Consider the following 18917-nt stretch of genomic DNA (forward strand, 5'->3'; position numbering starts at 1 on the left):
GTCATTTTCATCCTTAATATGCACAATTTCCACTTTATATTTTGGTCTGTCTATATAATTTTTAAATGTTAAATGAGTGATAAGTTAATCAGTAACTCAGTATTGAATAGACTTTTTTTTTTTTTTTTTACCAAATACTTCTTTACTTGTGTAATTTACTTTTACTTGAGTAAAAATATGTTAAAGTACTGCTACTTTTAATTTTTGTAAACTCTACCCACCTCTGTTTTCAATTAAATCATCATTCCTGTATTAAAATGTAAATGTCTAATCTTGAATATCGTGTTTTCATTGGCTGGAAGAAGAAAGTCATGATAGTTAAACACATCGTTACCCTTACGATCTAAAACCGGAAATGTGGCTCTTATTGTGAAAGAGCATTTTCGGAAGTAGAATGTTTGCCTTCGGGAAGCTTTAACATGGCTAACGCTTTAGCTAGTGCAGCTTGGGGGCGGGGCTTGCGCTGCCGTTGGCGGACAGAAGGAGCGGAGCCAGCAGTCGGGTTCGTCCGCCTGAACGTCGTGTGTCTCTGGGTTTCCAACAAATGGCAACGACCGCAGAAGACGTGCGGGAACCGGCGGACGGCGCTGCGCCGTCCACACACCTCGGCGGCACCCAGCACCACAACAGCAACAACAACAATAACAACAACAACAAAGACAAAGAGGCGGCGGGGGAGAGCGCGACCTCCGCAGCCTCCGAACCCGGCGGGACGGCGGCGCAGAGCATCGGCAACGGCTCGGTCATCAACCCCAACGGGGGGGACAACGGCAAGTGGGTCCGGCTGAACGTCGGCGGAACGGTGTTCCTCACAACGCGGCAGACCTTGCTCAAGGAGCAAACTTCGTTCCTGTACCGGCTGTGCCAGCAGCAGGACCTGCACTCCGACACGGTGAGTCCGGCCGGGAAATGTTGATCCTCGGAAGGCGGTGAGGCAAAATAGTTACACAAAATAACAAGGAGTTACGCAGAGAGAATGCACGGAAAGTTCAATGACCTCCCAGAGGTGATGTGTTCAGGTCCTGTGGAACATTTACATTTGACATCTATCAATATGTGGAGTGTTTATTGGCTTTGAAGTGTTGTTTTATCACCACATCTCTATCAGCTGTGGATTTGTTTTCATTCTCTTAGTAAAACTGTTAATACCACACAGCTAGTTAACCAGTAGCGTAAAGCACCAACCGAAGACCTGAGGTTAAAAGTTTAAAGGTACCATCCTGCAGCACATTTCTTTTTCACTAACTGATGTAAACTGACAGAAGAAAAGCAGCTGGAAAACTGGGTTTGGATTTTACAAAATATAAAGTTTTTAAAACATGACGTTAAAGAATAAAGCCCCCAGCTAATTTGGTGTTGCCTGTTTGAGTGGATGACATCACAGAAGGCTCAAGAGTGGAGCTGATCAGCTGGTATAAGTAAACTCTGGACAAAATGTTTTTGTATGCGACCTGAACTCTCAGTCTCACTTATCACAGGAAAAAAACACTGACTTTCCATTACTTTGCATAACAACTTTGCTCAATCTCACACTAGGCTGTGCAGACGCTTCACTCACATCGGCATGCTTGGTATTTAAAAGTGAAACTGACAGGTTGATCTACCTTTGGAATAATTTGTCTGATTATTTATTGCGCACAATAAGCAATAAATAAATTGCATAATAATTTAAATGAGCTCCATTTTCAGCTGCATGATTTATTATTTTTCTCTTTCTACCAAAAACTGGAGTTTTGGTCTCAACTAGCCCTTATTTTGAAGGGCAGTTTTGTTTGCAGAGACTTCATAATTCATCTTGTCTGTTGTTTTATTTATTCTGGATATTTAAAGTGTCTTCCAGTGTCAAATGTTAATTAGAATTTAAAATTTATTGATCTTTGAGAATGTGAGAATAGTCACAAAACAACAATATCGCTTATCACAATAACTTCTGGGAGAACCATTAGTTATCGTAACAGGCCTGGTCACTTTTGAATGTTGTGTCATGCAGTTACAGTTATCTAAAAACTGAGTAATTAATAGTTGTGATTGTCACTTTAATGGCTATCATAATAGCATTAACTAGCGACCGTCCGCCATAGACCGGACTGGAAGTTCTTCGGCTTCATTTTCTCACATTTAGAGCGGTTTGTCAAATAAACAAATTTTGACAAAAATTATCGTGATAAACGGCAATAATGTTGTTTTGAAACCATTTTTAAGTAATGTAATGGTAACGATTGGTAACAAAAATCAACAAACTTTAAATTCGAATGAACATTTGACACTGGAACTGGAAGACATTTTAAATATTCAAAATAAACAAACAGAAACAACAAATACAATTATTTATGAAGTCTCTGTAAACACAAATGTCCTTTAAAACAAGTTGAAGACTTTAGTCATTCAGTTCTTGGTAAAAAAAGAGAAGAAGAATAAATCCTGCAAATGGAAATGGACCTTGTTTTAATTGTTAAATGTTTTTCAATGCGCCAGCATCCAGCAGCTTTACTCGCCTTCTGGTTGACTGGGATGATGGGAAGCTACTGGTTGTGCTCCAGTTTCACGCATGGCGGCACCAACTGGTGGAATTGGTAGAGATTGCCCCTGTTTTCTGCTGGTGTTGTGTAGGCTGAACGTGAGCTAATATTGTGTGTGTGCAGTCTGTTTCTCTCTCCTCTGTGTGTGTGTGTGTGTGTGTGTGTGTGTGTGTGTGTGTGTGTGTGTGTGTGTGTGTGTGTGTGTGTGTGTGTGTGTGTGTGTGTGTAAGTAGCTGGGCTCAGATGGATGAACACGTGCTGCCTCTTCTGCAGGGAGCTGCACAGTCGGTATCCGTGCAGCTGGCATCTTATGGGGACATTGAGGGAAACCTATTATGCGTCTGCCAGTCACATGCAAGCCGAACGCGCTGAAAGGACTGCAGCATCTCATTAATGCTGCACCTTTCCTTTATGCTGCAGCCTTTGATGTGGATGAGGCTCACAGAGCGCGACATGTCTCTACTGACGGTGAAAACCTCGGCAGAGTCCGACCATCTAACGACGTTATAGATGAACTACCTGATGATCTGAAGTTCAGAGCGCAGCAGCAGCAGGAAATATGATAATTAGTGACATTTAGTGAAGATCTATAAACAAACTCAAACAAATGAACATCTTAAACTCATGCATCATTAAGGAGCTTTACAACCCGGCAGGTTAATGGTTCTGTCCGCTGCATCAGAACCACAGGGAGAGTTTAGTTTGTCTTGACCTTGCTGGTTGCTGAATGATGATGATGATGATGGAAACAGAATCTGGTGTTAAACTCTCCGTTCTGCTCATCGCTTTGGTTAAAACTCAGGATGTTGTTTCATTCATGATCATCTTTAAACATATTCTAGTAGAACCTGCCAAATAAATACTGCAGCAGGCCTAATTTCATTGAAGCATGGATTAATATTTAAAACTTAGTAAATGAGAAAAAGACATTTTAAAGTCTATTTGTTGTTCTGCTTTGGACCAACGGATCAGAACGGAAATCATAAATCAAATCCTTATACAGTCAAATATTCCCACCCCTAGTTTTTATCCTGACGACATTTCTAATGGCTGCAGGAAACATTAAAATTACTTGTTGTTTTTTGGCTGCATTTTCAGCCTGATGATGAAAATCAACAATTAAAAGAGAAATAAAAACTGGAATGTTTTGTTTTTCAAAAATTCCTGCATTAAGAAATTCCCTCTTTTCGACATTTACACAGATCTGCTCCAATGTTTTGATTTGATGATAAATCTGATTATTTGGATCCAGATGTGAAGCTGAACCAGGAGCCAGCAGCCGGACTCGGTGCAGCTCCAGTGGAAACAGAAACCTGGCTGTCTGTCCTCCACCCTCAGCTGCTGCTGCTCAACCTGAAGACGCAGCAAAACGCCAAACTCACAAACACAAATATGTCGCAGAAACACCAGCTGCACCTTTCATTAGCTGCACCGCTACCAACAAACTCAAAGCCAGCATATTGTTCACATCCATGCTATTATTCTCAATTTCATGCACAAATATTCAGACTCATTTTGTACGTTAAACTATGGACGCAAGTTAACGATTGAGTTCATCTAAAGTTGAGTTTTCTCTTGAATCAAGAATCTTTTTATAACCAAACGGTCTATGTTTTTTAGTATGCTAGATTTAAAATCGAAAAATCATAAAATTTTAACAGCATTTTGTGTCAGCTGTATTAAATACTGACTGAATGAACAGAAAATAGTTTTTTCCACATTATTACTTTTAGCCCTGACTTAAGGAGTTAGTTGAGCGTTAATATTTAAAATCTAAACCGCATAAAAATCATCTTGCATCCCAAACAAACTTTCACTATCTGCAGCGGCCGCCATCTTTGTTTCTGTAACAGCTGGTTCCGCCTCTGGATGACTAGCGGCGCCCTCTGCTGGACGGAGGCCAAACTACCATACTTCAAAAAGGTTTAAGCAGATGTTATTAACTGATTGGAACTCATTTTAAACTAAAAAATCATTAATCAACAATTAATAGTAAAATTAATTGTTTGCATCTCTAATTAAATCAACTTATCTGGAGAATTAGCTTAGAGGCACATTCCTGTGAATCTGATATTTTTATTAGTTGTACAAAAGTTTCATCTGTTTTTTAATGTACATTTGAAAGCAGTCACATATTTCTTGGTTTGGTTTGGTAATTTTAATTTGTGTGAAGGAACAATAAAAGCTTATTTCTATGTTATTCTATTCAGTCCCACCAGGATTTTGCAATTTTTACATAATTTTTGCGATTGAAATCACAGATTTTCCGGTGCTTTAAACATATTTGCAAGGAATTTTGCGATTTTTAAATTTTTTTTTTATCATATTGCTTTTCTGAATTCCTGATTTTTAGTCAAAGTTTTTCCACCTCTATCAGAGAAACATCATCTTAAGCGTGAGGCTGGTTAGGCTGTAATGCTCATCATCTGCAGGGATTTAGTGACTTTATTGTGAAGCAAGTTCAGTTTTGGTTTAATGCTTTTATTTCCCTGGTTTATGTTTCTGCTCAGCTGATGAACGAGACTTTTCCTCCTGCTGGGACGGAAACTGAACTCCAAACCCAAATCGAGTTCAGTTTGATATGGGCTCTGCTTTTACTTAAATCTGTTTTATTCTGAGCATTAACCTGTGAATGAACACTTTGGATCGGCCGGAGTGACGGATCCGGAGAGCTGCTGTGGATGCGTGAGTCAGCTAGAAGTAGAAGAGCGTTTACATTTAGCAAAGATAATGCATTTAGCTGCAGTTTCTTCCACTCAGCAACCAGGAAGGTCCGATTTCCAGGCTGCCAGCTAAAGACCAGACCGTCATCTGAAACACTCAGAGGTTCTTCTGCTGAAATATATCCAGATAAGATGAAAATGCTGCTAAATATTTGCTGTCCTGGCTGCAGTCTGTTATTGAACTGTTTAAAAATCTTTGTGTTGTGAGTCTGAAGGTTTCTGTCCCAAAATAGTCTGGAAAAGCACCAAGTGCACAGATTTCTCCTGAATGCATCATCAGGCGCCTGCTGTGTTGACCAGAGACACCTTCATTATTTCCTTTCTTCTCCCACTTTCATGATTTCATGTTTTACCACCTTCTGTTATTCACAAACTTCACACTTTTTTAATATTTTATCATGGACCACTGCTGAGAGATAAAACAATAGCAGCATATATTGCACAATAATTTTTTCCTGATGGTCGACATAAACGTTTAATAAACAGAAAAGCCAATAATGATAAGAGCTGGACCAATCAGCAGCAGGCAGACGCGCTAACAGCTAATATTAGCTTCAGGTAACAGGAAGGATTTAACTAGGCCTGACATGATAAAAAATGTTCCTGCATGAAAAATTGTCCCAGAAGTTACAGCAATTAACAACAATATTATTGTTTTAGTATCATTTTCCAGTAATATAATGGGAATAATAATAATATAAGAACACATTCTCAAAGATCAATAAACTTTAAATTCTAACACTGGACCTGGAAGACATTTTAAATATCCATAAATAAACAAATAAAATGGATTATGAAATCTCTAAACAAAAGTGGCCTTCAAAAAAATTATTTAGTTGAGACAGAAACAGCAGACTGAATATATAAACAATTGTTCATTATTTTTCTGATATTTCTGAGCATAGATTAATCTAAGCTAACACGAAAGCGTCCAGTAAAGCTCCAGCTCAACAGATGCCAACAAGTTGCTGGTTGCTTCCAGCGATGCGTTCAAGGTGAGGCGACACAGTTGGATTTTAGCATCTCAGCTGCATTGAGACAAGTCTTGATATCTGAGCTACTTTGAGTGTTTTTTCTGTCGGTGTGAATTCCAGCACACGTCTGAACCGGCGGTACCGTCGTGTCTGGACACGCGGCGCCGGCCAGGAGGCGGTGGCGGCTCGTTTCCACCTGCAGGACGCGCCAGTCAGCGCACAGCTGGCAGGATTACAAAACTAACTCAGTTTATAGCAGAATGAAGCTGGACTTTATCCTCAGTAATCAGAAGTTTAGTGAATTTTTGGCATGTTTCTGATCTGATCTGAGTTCGTAACGGCCAGTTTAACCCGTCATAATGATGCAGGAGTTCAACCAGGTCAATGTGCTTCATTAGAACTTTTTATATTTCCGTTATGGTGAGATTTCTGGTCCTTGCAAACTGGACGTGTATTTCCAATGTATTTAACATTTTGAGGAGACGTGTTGGTTGCAGTAAAGCTACGCAGCATCAGATCATTAAGATAAATGAAACCAAGCCGTTAAAGTAAAAAAACAAAAAACAATTCAGGTAAAATAAAATTATGTAAATAAAATTATTTTCTTAAAATAAATAAATGGTCATTATGTACATAACACCATGCCATTAATCAGCCGGACTTTATGGCTCCATTCATTTAAAACCGACTCAACGTCGCTGTGGTAAAACCAGGAGGCCATTTTTCATTTTCTGCTGCGTTTGGCAAGAAAATTGTTACATAATGAATAAATATTATCTTTCTGACAGAAACAAAAACTCCTAAGCAAACAACCAGCATTGATTTTATTGTTAGTTTGATTGTTCTGATCTGCTTAATTATGAGGGTTAAACACTTCATTATTTTCCTTTTAATTATAATAATCCATATTTATATGTTATATGTCTCATTTGTCTGATTATTTCCTGTTAACGCAACAACCTTTAAGCCAGCATTAAACATATTTTCATTAAACCCACATTCCTGTTTTTAAAAATCATTTTAAAGGTTTGATGTAATGTTCAAATTTTAAATATATTTTTATTACCTGTAGGTGGAAAATCAAAACAACTGAACATCCATCTGTGTGTGAGTAATCTAAATAATGTTTTACTTAAAAAGTTAAAAAGTAGCTAAAATAAATGGACTTTTCAGTCATATTATAACGAATGTTTGTAGTTTTGATAATAATCTGCTTTTCCAGGTAAATTCTCTTTATCAGATTAAAGCTGGAAATGAAAACATGTTTTTTTTTTTCTCGGCTTAATTTCCTAAACAAATGTTTTTTACTCTGCTGCTGCGTTTGCTCCTGAAATAGTTTTAGTTTTCAGTTCATGCTGACTAGTATGGAAAACATTTCTGAATAAACATGAAAGAAACCAATTCTTAGAAAAATCTGAAAGATAAACATCAACATTTCTGATAACTCCCCAAACCAGAAGGTCTAGTTCAAACATTGGTCATCGTGGTGTTTGTGCAGCTTTGCAGGAATAAATTTATGTCACTCAGATCATGTTTCCAGTAAATAACTGAACCAGAACGATTCGTCTCTGATAGGAAAATTCGGGCCGATATCAGTCACATGACCTGCTGCGGTTATTAAAGATATGAACTCTTTCTGCTGTGTGTTCAGAGTAGAGCTGGAGAAATATAGCAATAATATATACCATAACAGACAAGTGATCAATATCAATAGATAATACAGCTGACGGAATATTTTGTAACATCCAGAACCACAGGCATTCTGGGAAATGTAGGCAGAGGAAAACCTTTAGCTAAACTAGCTGGTAGCAACTAACTCACTCATTCTTTGGTTACATAATAACAACCTACTTGGTAACTAGCCGTTTCCCCCAACATTGGTTGCCTAGCAACAACCTGCTGGGTAACAGCAGCAGTTTCAGGTTTCACTTCTGTGCCTCATAACTGCTAAAAGATAAAAAACATGAAGGGAAAACTAAATAAAACGGAAAATGTCATGGCACCAGTGTGGTTGTATTTACCCAGAATGCCCTGCAGTGTAGTCCACTTCCTGGTTTTGGAGCAGTCTCCGGCCCGCTTGGCGTTCACTTTCAAACCGAACCCAGACCTCAGATCAGAGTTTGATTAGTGTTCACAGCTCACCAAATGAACCGGACCAGGGTTTGTTATATTAAAGATGTACCGCAACCTCTGACCTCTGACCCCTCCCATCAGAACAGCTGGGGGTAACCGGGCCGACCAGAACCACAAACTGTTTGATTCTGAGATTCTCTGGACGTTTTCACGCTGTCGAGTCATGCTGACGGAGCGCCGGCCCGTCCTTCACTGCAGCTCTGCTTATTTAGGAGGTGTGTGTGTGTGTGTGTGTTGTCAGGTCCCTTCTCTCTCTAATCACAGTGATTTTCAGCACAAACAATCCCACATGCTGTGTTTCTGAACCCTTCCTCCCAGTTTCATGTCAAATCCTCTCATCCTGTCTCACTAAGAGTCACTGATTCCCTCCCGAGGGTAGAGTTATTCTTTCTAAAACTGTTTTCTGATTATTTTTTTATACTGTTTTCTGAATTTTTCTGGCTGTTTTCTGCAGCCTGTTCTCCTGAGTCTTATCTCCTCCCTGTTTCTTCGCTTTACAAACTGCTGGATCTTATGTGACGAGTCCTGATTCATTATTTAACTCAGATCTGATTGTAACTTGATCGGTAAAACCCAGATTTTTAGATCATCTAAATAATGTACATATCTTATACATTCAGTTTCTCAAGCTAACCACATCGTTGATTGTTTCTGATGTTGACGTTCAACACGTTTTCTGCCGACTAATCAGGTTTTTCTGTTCTAAACTTCTGCTTGGTTCCATTTCTGCAGCTCAACAGTTTGCATGGTCTGTCATTATTTAATCACATTTTAATCAAACCATAAAAACAGCAACATTTTCAATTCAAAGCCCTTTTCTGCCAGCTTTAGTTTTAGCAGTACAGAGAGAACTCCTCATGCTAGTAAAATCCATGTAATTAATTAAAATGTACTTGTTAAAGTTCTGGTTTTAGTTTTGTGTGTTTGTGGTTTTATTTTATAGTCTGAAAAACTTTGCAGTACTGCTCTTAAAATACTTGTGTTACTTTATGCATTTAAAGTTTAAATAATCATCTCTTTGAATCCCTAGAAAGGTTTGATTTAATCCCAGGTTAACAGAAAACCTGACTGTGTGCATCTGTTCTTCCAGGTTATGCAACACGCTGCAAACACGCCTGTTGTGCTGAAGCTCTAAATAAAAGAGCAGCTTGAGGCAAAAGTTTTTATCTGCCTGCCGAAGGATTTGGTCACATGAAGAGAGAACGACTTCTCACTGCTTCAGCTCTAAATATAGAGCAGAAAAATATTAATGCACTTCAGCCTCTGTCATTACGCAGAGCGAGGGCGAAACTCAGACCATCACTTTTCTCCCAGGTAACAGAAGGTGAAGGCACGTTCAGTTTTGGATGCAGCGGCGCAACAGAATGGAGACGGATTGTTGATGTGTGTGAGATCAGCTAACCTGCTTCATTTCAGCCAACATGGCGGCTTTCACAGAGATCAGTAGCAACCCAGTGCCAGAACCAGCAGAACCAGTGATGATCCTGGAGTACAGCTGGTTGATTCCAGTTCAGTCCGTACAATTCCAGAAGGAAACGATGTCAGCAGGAAGTTGTCCTCCAGCTGCTGGGATAAAAATAGAGGCTGGTGTTCAGAGGAAAGATGAGAGAAGAAGAAAATAGAATCTGAAAAACAGAATAAAATATACTGAGGAGCATCCAACCATCCATCCAACCATCCATCCAACAACCCTTCCATCCAACCATCCATCCAACCATCCATCCAACCATCCAACCATCCACCCATAAAATGTGTGAAAAACTTAATTCCCTGTGAACACAGAGATGTTCAATACATGTTGTTATTAAATGAATGTTAAAACCTTTTATCCATGAAGTGCATTAACTGACGAGAGCCTTAAAATCAGTTTTGATCATGTTTTTCCACCGTATTACGTTTTTCCTGACATCCTCAACCTCGTATCACGTCAGTAATAATTGAATGAGGAGTTAAAGTTGCTCCGTCATAAACGAAGCCCTAAAAGGTGAAAGTTAAGGAGTTTATAGTGTTTATATTTCAAAACGGAACCACATAAAGTTGATTTTTACCTCAAAACTGGACTGTTGGGATCGTTTCTCGTTCCATCCTTAAATTGTGTCCGCCATTTCGTTCTCTGGCTCCGCACAGGATGACCAACGGCGCCCTCTGCTGGATGGCGGCCTAACTACAACACTGAAAGAAAATACACCGATTGGAACTAAATTTAATCTAATAAACCATTAATATACAACCCTACCATCCGTCTGTCATTCATCCATCTACGTAAAGTAATATTTTATGTTTCTCTGTTTCAGGATGAGACCGGAGCTTACGTCATCGACAGAGACCCCACCTACTTTGGTCCCATCCTCAACTACTTACGGCACGGAAAGCTGGTTTACAACAAGGAGCTGGCGGAGGAAGGTCTGTCATGTTCCCACAGAGTGATTTACTATAAATACCTCCTAGATATGATGAACTCATTTCAGTTACCTGGATGCAATATATTATTAATATGTAAGAACATGCTAATATTAATGTTACACACAAATAGCATACCACTAGCTATAGCATAAGTAATGTAGTTATTTACATTGTTTAACATGTTACAATCGAAGTAATATATATTAATCTTTTTCTAATCATATTATGAAGATCTGCAGCCTTTACAGTCCAAAGTAAAACTTGCAAATATGACTCCTTGAAAAAAAAGAACTTATAGTTTTCCGATAAAAATACAGGAAATTTATCAGTTTTATTTTTATTTTCAGGTTTTAAAATTAAAGAAAACATTTTTAAACATTTGCAAAAAGTCAATGGACACATTTTCTTTTGTGAAATGTTTATTTGTGGATATTATATAAAAATAAAAAGTTTCTAACCCAAAGACAAGAAAATAGATTTATGATTATTGGTATTTTTAGTGATTCCATAGAGAAAATTAAATGCATCTGTTATAAGAAAAAGACTGAAACAGTGCTAAAAATCTTCATTTGTTATGTTTACATCATAATCATTTTAAACCAAAGTTTTTCTGAGCCTCAGGCTGCAGACCGCTGAGCGAGACGCAGACGGGTTTAATGCGTCTGTTGCAGCGTTGCTCATGTTGCAGCGTTGCTCATGTTGCAGCGCTGCTCATGTTGCAGCGTTGCTCATGTTGCAGCGTTGCTCATGTTGCAGCGTTGCTCATGTTGCAGCGTTGCTCATGTTGCTCGTGTTGCTCGTTGTTCATGTTGCTCATGTTGCAGCGTTGCTCATGTTGCAGCGCTGCTCATGTTGCAGCGTTGCTCACGTTGCAGCGTTGCTCATGTTGCAGCGTTGCTCATGTTGCTCGTTGTTCATGTTGCTCATGTTGCAGCGTTGCTCATGTTGCTCGTGTTGCTCGTTGTTCATGTTGCTCATGTTGCAGCGTTGCTCATGTTGCAGCGTTGCTCGTGTTGCTCGTTGTTCATGTTGCAGCGCTGCTCATGTTGCAGCGCTGCTCATGTTGCAGCGCTGCTCATGTTGCAGCGCTGCTCATGTTGCAGCGCTGCTCATGTTGCAGCGTTGCTCATGTTGCAGCGTTGCTCATGTTGCAGTGTTGCTCATGTTGCTCGTTGTTCATGTTGCTCATGTTGCAGCGTTGCTCATGTTGCTCGTGTTGCTCGTTGTTCATGTTGCTCGTGTTGCAGCGTTGCTCGTTGCTCATGTTGCTGTTTTCTGGTTTGAAGGCGTTTTGGAGGAGGCTGAGTTTTACAACATCACGCCGCTGATCAAGCTGATTAAGGAGCGGATCGTAGAGAGAGACTCTAAAGCCACACAGGTAAATTCACATCTTCAGGTTTCTGAAAACTTTCACCAATATTAAGGAATTATTGCCTTTAAACAAGCTCATATATCATGCTGGATGGTCATCTGTAAGTTACTTTTGACTTATTTCAAACGTATTCATATATTTGAATAGAATCCAGAAATAGTTGGTAAGATTTTGTTTTTGCATTGCAGCAAAAAGTTGGTCAGTTTGGAGCAATAAAAACAGAATGGTGCAAAAATGTGGTTATTTTAAATGAGACCCCACCTACTTTGGTGGGGTCTCACCAAAGTAGGTGGTAGGTTGAAACCTTATTGAAAGGTTATTGAAACCTTTCAATAAGGTTTCAATTTGTCTGTAATCTTTCTGACCCAATTTAAAATAAAAAGCCTTAATCTGCGTCCACCACAAAATCAGCCAGGGGCCAAAAATGGCCCCCGGACCACACTTTGGACACCCCTGGTGTTGAGTTTAGTAATGAGCAACATAAACTCCACCTAGAGCTCATAAATAATAAAACGCTGCTAAATACTGAGCCGTTATATAACATTAGATGTTCATTCTTTCACAAGCAAGATCTTTTCTCCAGGAATGTTTTTCTTTTCTTCCTCAGTCTTACATAAAGCCTGAAACAAACGCCCACTTCCTCTGAGACTGACTCACTGCTGCGCTCAGATAAACATCAACATTCAGGGATTTTAGCTTCTGGTCACTTCATTACCTGTTTGGCTCCTCATTTCACTGGGCTGGGAAATAAAATCTTTTTTAAAGGAAAATAATAAATGACAGAAAACATTTTCAATCTTTCCTTCTATGAGTTACGACCATTTTTAATTACGAGAATATAGTCATATTAGCAGCATAAAGGCACAATTTTACTAGAACATCTTAAAGTTATGAGAAAAAAAGTTGTTTTATTTAGAAAGTTTGTATAATTTTAGTTATTTTTTGTGAAGGCATTCTAATAAAATTACTCCTTCATTCCCCTGATTTTATGATTTTATTCTGGTAAAATTACAACGTTTTTCTCATATTATTCCAACCTTATTGTTTGTTCTCATATAACGTTTATTTTGTAAATAACTCCAGCATTCAGCTTCTATGCACCACAAATCTGGAACAAACTTCCCAAAATCTGCAAAACAGCTGAAACTCTGAGTTCTGCTCTGCTTTTAAATCATAATGAATGAAACCTTGACCAACATATCAGAGGAGTGAGGATGATTTTATTGATGGCACTATGAACTGCCTTGTTGTTGAAATGTGATGTTCTAATAAACTTAATTTATTCATTGATAACTTGCATCCTTCTGATCAAAAAAGAAAAAAATCTTTATAATTATTATATTTTGTTGTAGAATTGGCCTGAATTCAAAGTCCAAATAAACAGAAGCTGTAAAACATGTTTGTCAAACAAGATGGCCGCCCTGAGCTTTGGAAGTTCAAGGAGCCATTGGTGAAAAAAAATCTCTTTCAAAGAATTAAATTTGTGATCATTTATTTTTGCTCCCGGACATTTTTAGGGCTTGTCAGCTTTAATGATCTTCATCAGTTGTGTTTTGGGTTGTTTCTCTGTCTCACCTGTCCCCCCCCTCCCTCTCCCCCAGCAGCAGGTACCACCCAAACACGTGTACCGGGTTCTGCAGTGCCAGGAGGAGGAGCTGACCCAGATGGTCTCCACCATGTCAGACGGCTGGAAGTTTGAGCAGGTCAGCGTGCGCGCCTGCAGAAAGCCCCGCACCGGACTGCTCTGGACTGTGGGTTGGACTCACGCTGCTGCTGACCCCTCAGTTTGACCCCTGACCTCTGCCCTGCTCTCTGCACTCCTCAAACTAAAGCTGGAAAACAAACAGATGAGTCAGAAACTGAGGTTTAACTGCAGGTCGTTTCTGTGCTGCTGTTTGAACACTAGGTGGCGCTGGTTAATCCCAGAGTTGGGTAGTAACTAGTTACATTTACTCAGTTACATTTGCTTGAGTAACTTTTTTTTAAATTTACTTTTAGAAGTATTTTTACTTTTACTTGAATAATTTTATGAAGTATTTCTTCTCTTGAGTAAAATTTCTGGATTTTCTTCCCACTGAATGAAAAACAAACATGTTTTAATTAAAACCCACCAGAAACTCGCCCGCAGTTTCTGTTAAAGTTTCAGAAGTTTTTTATTGAAAGAAACTGATTTTGAAAAATTTTCTTTTTCCAAAATTTTCACTTTATATTTTGGTCTGTCTGATGATATAATGTTTAAATATTAAATGATTGATCATTTGATCAGTTACTCAGAACTTGAGTAGATTTTTTGCCAAATACTTTTTTACTCTTGAGTAATTTTTTGGGTACTCTGCCCAATTTTTTACTTTTACTTGAGTAAAACATGTTGAAGTAGAGCTACTCTTACTCCACCCACCTCTGGTTAAGAGTGATATTTTCTAAGTTATTAAAGCCTAAGATCTGGTAGAAATGAGCTCCTATGCAGGATATTGAGTAGATACACAAACAGCTTGCCATAAGTTCACATTTATATGACGACTGAGGCTTCCTCTCCATCTAAATGTGTTTCCTGGAAACTCAGACTGATGACTGAAACCACTCAGTCTGTCGTTTCGCTTCTCGTAGTTGTTAGCAGCCAATCCTGCATTGATTCGGTGTGGATTGCTTTGCTTTGTTCTGTAAGGAACAGCAGATACTCTGTTATCCAAGCTTTCAGTAAGTTTAGACACTGGGAGTGGAAATTTAGCGTGGAATTGTTTTTATAAAATTTTTGATTTATGGTCACAACAAAAAATTAACATTTATGTCTGAAACTCCAAAAACTTGACGGTATTGTTCCCAAATTTATTTTACCTCTTTCCTCCACTGTTAGATTTATGAAAGTCAATAAATGTCACCATATTTGAAAATGGGACTAAATACAGTAACAGTTTAGTGATAAGAATCAAACCTTTCTGTCACTTGTTAACATGAGTGATATTTTTTCAGAAGCAGTTTTCTCAAACAGTTTCGACATTTTTCCCGGTATGTTTTGTCCCACTTATAAATCAGTTAGTTAGTTTTCAAAGCGTCTGCAGTTTGAACATTATTGTCTCATTGTACAGATGGCAGCAGCCTTTAAAAAAACAACCATAAACCAGGGCTGAAACGATTAATCATGATTAATCAATTATTGAAATAATAGTCAACTGGTTTAGTAATGGATTAATCGTTAACTGCAGCATGCAGACAGTTTCCAGGTGAACGTTGCTCCTAAATAAACCAGCTGTAGGTTCTCTTCTCCTGTCGCTTTGCTTCGCCTCCCCGCTCCACAGCATGCTGCTGCCGCTACCAGAACCTCCACCGACCCCCTTCCTCCCTAAAACGCCACCCTGCATGAGCTCCAACACTTTTTCTGCTTTTAAAGTTTTAGTCCTCTCAGCCTGCGGTTCCTGACTCTAACCCCGCCTGACCACCACGCTGTCTCCTCCTCCCCTTGCTCCTCCTGCAGATGGTGAACATCGGCTCCTCCTACAGCTACGGGACGGAGGACCAGGCCGAGTTCCTCTGCGTCGTTTCCAAGGAGCTCCACACGCCCGGGTCGGGTCTGGGAACCGAGCAGAGCCACAAAACCAAGGTGACCGACCGAAACCCAGCGACTAAAGTCGCTTCAAGCAAGAGATGCAAATGATCGATTAATCCGTTTCTCTAAAGTAGCTTTGTCTTATCGATCAATTAATAATTAATTATTAAGTGGCCATTTTAATGTAGCCCTTTATGTTAATGGATCCCTTAACATAAAGGGCTACATTTTTATAATATGCTGGATTTACAACATACTGTAGGTCTTCAAGATGGAGTATTAACGCCAAGCTAAGAATAAAATAATAAAGAAAATATAGTCATAATATTTAGACTTTCTTTCTCTTAATATTATAACTTTATTCTCGTACTTACTTTTTCTCAGTATGGCCCAAATACCAGGTCGTAAAATGTTAACATTTTTGTTTAGCTGTGTTAAATACCGACTAAATAAATAGAAATTTGTTTTCTAACATTATTACACAGACAGCTCTCAAAGTCAGCCGTGCTTCTTATCGTTACGTCAGTTTCTCTGCCGTCCTAATTTTCTGTTTTTCTGGCATCATCACTTTCTCGCCTTCGCAGCAAACCAGTACTTTTTAAATTGATAACTTGCGGAGCTTGTCAAGCGTTAAGATTTGAAAACAGAACCGCATAAAGTGCATTTTCCATCCCACACCGAACTTTGTTTGGACCGTTTCTACTTTTCGCTTTGGGATCTCTCCGCCATTTTGTATCAACTGGCTCCGGTTCAGGGTGACCAGCGGTGCCCTCTGCTGGATGGCGGCCAAACTACAGCACCAAAAAGCTCTAATGTTACGTTATTAGTCAATCAATTTGAGCTAATTTTATTCTAATAAATCATTACTCGATAATAAATATTAGGTGGATTGTTTGCATCTCTGGCTGTAAAGATGGATGGATGAGAGAGAAGGAGGCCTTCTCCTCTAGTGTGCTTTGATCCTACGCCATGCATCAAATGTCACTCGCCTCAAAATGTCACTCAGACTCATCCTCACAGCTCTGCTTCTCCTCCCATCCATCATCAGCTGTTTCCCTCCAACTTGAAAATATTGATGCATATCATTCTGTATGTATCTCCCAGCATCCCACTCGACCCTTTCTGACGCTCATCAACATTTACATTTTATTATTTTTTTGTCTCGCTTTTTTTTTCCTCTCCTTTTTTCCTCTTCCTTCCCTCATGCCTGAATCAAGCCACTGGAGACGCAGGAGGAGGAAGCAGCCAAGGAGGAAGAGGAGGAGGCGGAGGGAGGAAGAGAAACCACGGCGAATGAGTGGCTGAGAGAATGAGCGAGTCATGTTTCTTTGTACCAAAGGGAGGCGGGAATGGGTGAGAAACCGAGCAGAGGACGTGTTAGCGCCCAGATCTGCTCGATTAATGTGTTTATGTGTTTGTACGTCTGCAGAGACGCAGGAGCCTCTGGACACCAGATCAGGTTTCTGAAATAACAAACCAGAACAATTAGCTAATGGCTCATTCTGTTTCAATTCGTTAACTGGAACTCATTTCCCTTACCATATAACAGAGTACTGATTCACATAGGACCTTGTTTAAATATTTCTAGCCAAATACACAAAGCAAATCAGTCCATAAACAAATTAATGGGTAAGAAGTTGGAAAGACGTTAAAAACCAGGAGCAAAAAGTCAGAAAGCTGAAATCTGTCAGAAATTAGAAAGGATTCCAGCCGTCCAGTCGATTTACTGTTGCAAAATGATTGTTCATCAGTCGTGTGTTTCCCCCTGATGGTCCGGTCGACCCGGTTCTACTGGAACCAGAATTCCATCATCTGCTCCACCTCCAGCTGCTGTGGTTCTGAGTCAGACCAGCCTGTTCCCCTCCTGGCCTGTGGGGGCGCTGCACCAAGAACCACTGAAGGAAACGACACAAAAACCTCTGAAGACGCTGAGAGCAACTTCCTGTTTCACCAGATGGAAACAAGATGGTGGACGGTCCGATTCCGATCTGTTCCAGATTAATTATATACGACAGTTTCTGACGTCACGTCGCATTTTATCCGACTTTTCCGTCACTGACGCAGCGCTGGACGGTACATCAATAAAAATATATTGCTATAGACACGTGATAAATATCAATAGATATCAGTAGATTATCTGATAGACTATTCAATATATAGAATATCCTCTGATATTTAAAACGAAAAAACTAATTATCGATAGACAATTATTGATTAGTTTTTTGATTAAATATCTGAAATCCTGCCAGCCCTGCTGGCTGCTTGCTAATCTCAGATTAGACTCAGATTAAACTGATTGATTGGTTGGTTCTTAGCGTTCCTGACGTTTCTGCAGCAACACGTATGAAATCTTCACCTTCATGTCATAAACTAGTTGGTAGCTTCACGCCTTCATCATCATCATCGTCGTCAGCTCAGCCATTGCAGCTCAGACCTAACCGAGTGATTCTGTCCCGTCGCCATGGTAACCAGCTTACTGTAACAGAACCTGCTGTTTTGCTTTTGTTTTGCAGCTTTTCCAGATCCACGGGTCCCGCATGTAGGAGCGCCGCCCCCCCAGACCTATTCCTAAGCCCCTCCCCCTCCGAGTGTCATCAGCGGACCACCGTCAGAACCCGGACCTCATTTCATCAAGACGCAGAACAATCCTACTCAGCTGTAGCAACGAATCGTCATCCAATCATTTCACACAGAAACAACAGAGCTTAGTAAGTCACAACCAAAGACCCACAGCCAGCTGGAGGTCAGAGGTCAGCTCTGACCCGCGGTTCTGACCCGCTGTGCAGCTGCTGACAGGCAGCGTCTGGACCCTGACACGTCCCACTGTGGCGTCTGTCAGTTCTCCATCCTTCCTCCCCCCAGTGACGGAGGCAGCACTTCCTGTTTTTATTCAGACGGCAGATAGAAAAGTAAACAAACCCGTTCAGGATAATCGCTTTGTTTCAGCTGTAATACAAAAAACAAGATGGAGGAGACGAGACGAGCTGCGTTTCCATTAGCAATAAAAATACGCAAATTGAAATTATAGAAATAAATCTGTGTAATGGAAACACAGATTAAAAAAAAACATGTTAGGACGAGGTTGTTTTTCATAAATGTAATGGAAACACTTTTCACATCATGAGTCACATGACCAACAACCAGATGTTACTACTGCCGGAAACGACAAAGAAGACGACAGGAAGTGGTTGGAGGATGATGATGCAGCAGATTTTAATTTCTTATTTAATGGAAACACAGTAATTAATT

At 39.7% G+C, this 18917-nt stretch overlaps 1 protein-coding gene across 5 annotated transcripts; it reads left to right on the forward strand.

Moving 5' to 3' along the window:
• Positions 1–423: 423 nt before the first annotated feature.
• On the forward strand, positions 424–18695 carry LOC102222227 (BTB/POZ domain-containing protein KCTD5-like). 5 transcript variants are annotated; one of them, XM_023341486.1, is made up of 7 exons: positions 425–892; positions 10644–10752; positions 12039–12130; positions 13726–13875; positions 15597–15722; positions 16886–17021; positions 18182–18695. In XM_023341486.1, the coding sequence occupies exons 1-6, from the start codon at positions 545–547 to the stop codon at positions 16979–16981; spliced, it is 921 nt and encodes a 306-aa protein (XP_023197254.1). In that variant the 5' UTR covers positions 425–544; the 3' UTR covers positions 16982–17021; positions 18182–18695. The 5 variants fall into 5 exon arrangements, with proteins under 5 accessions (XP_023197258.1, XP_023197254.1, XP_023197256.1 ...); XM_023341488.1 differs by having other exon boundaries at positions 428–892; positions 13726–13827; XM_023341487.1 differs by having other exon boundaries at positions 433–892; positions 13729–13875.
• Positions 18696–18917: the final 222 nt, after the last annotated feature.

This window comes from Xiphophorus maculatus, chromosome 10, assembly GCF_002775205.1.
Source record: "Xiphophorus maculatus strain JP 163 A chromosome 10, X_maculatus-5.0-male, whole genome shotgun sequence".
In the NCBI taxonomy this organism is placed as follows: domain Eukaryota; kingdom Metazoa; phylum Chordata; class Actinopteri; order Cyprinodontiformes; family Poeciliidae; genus Xiphophorus; species Xiphophorus maculatus.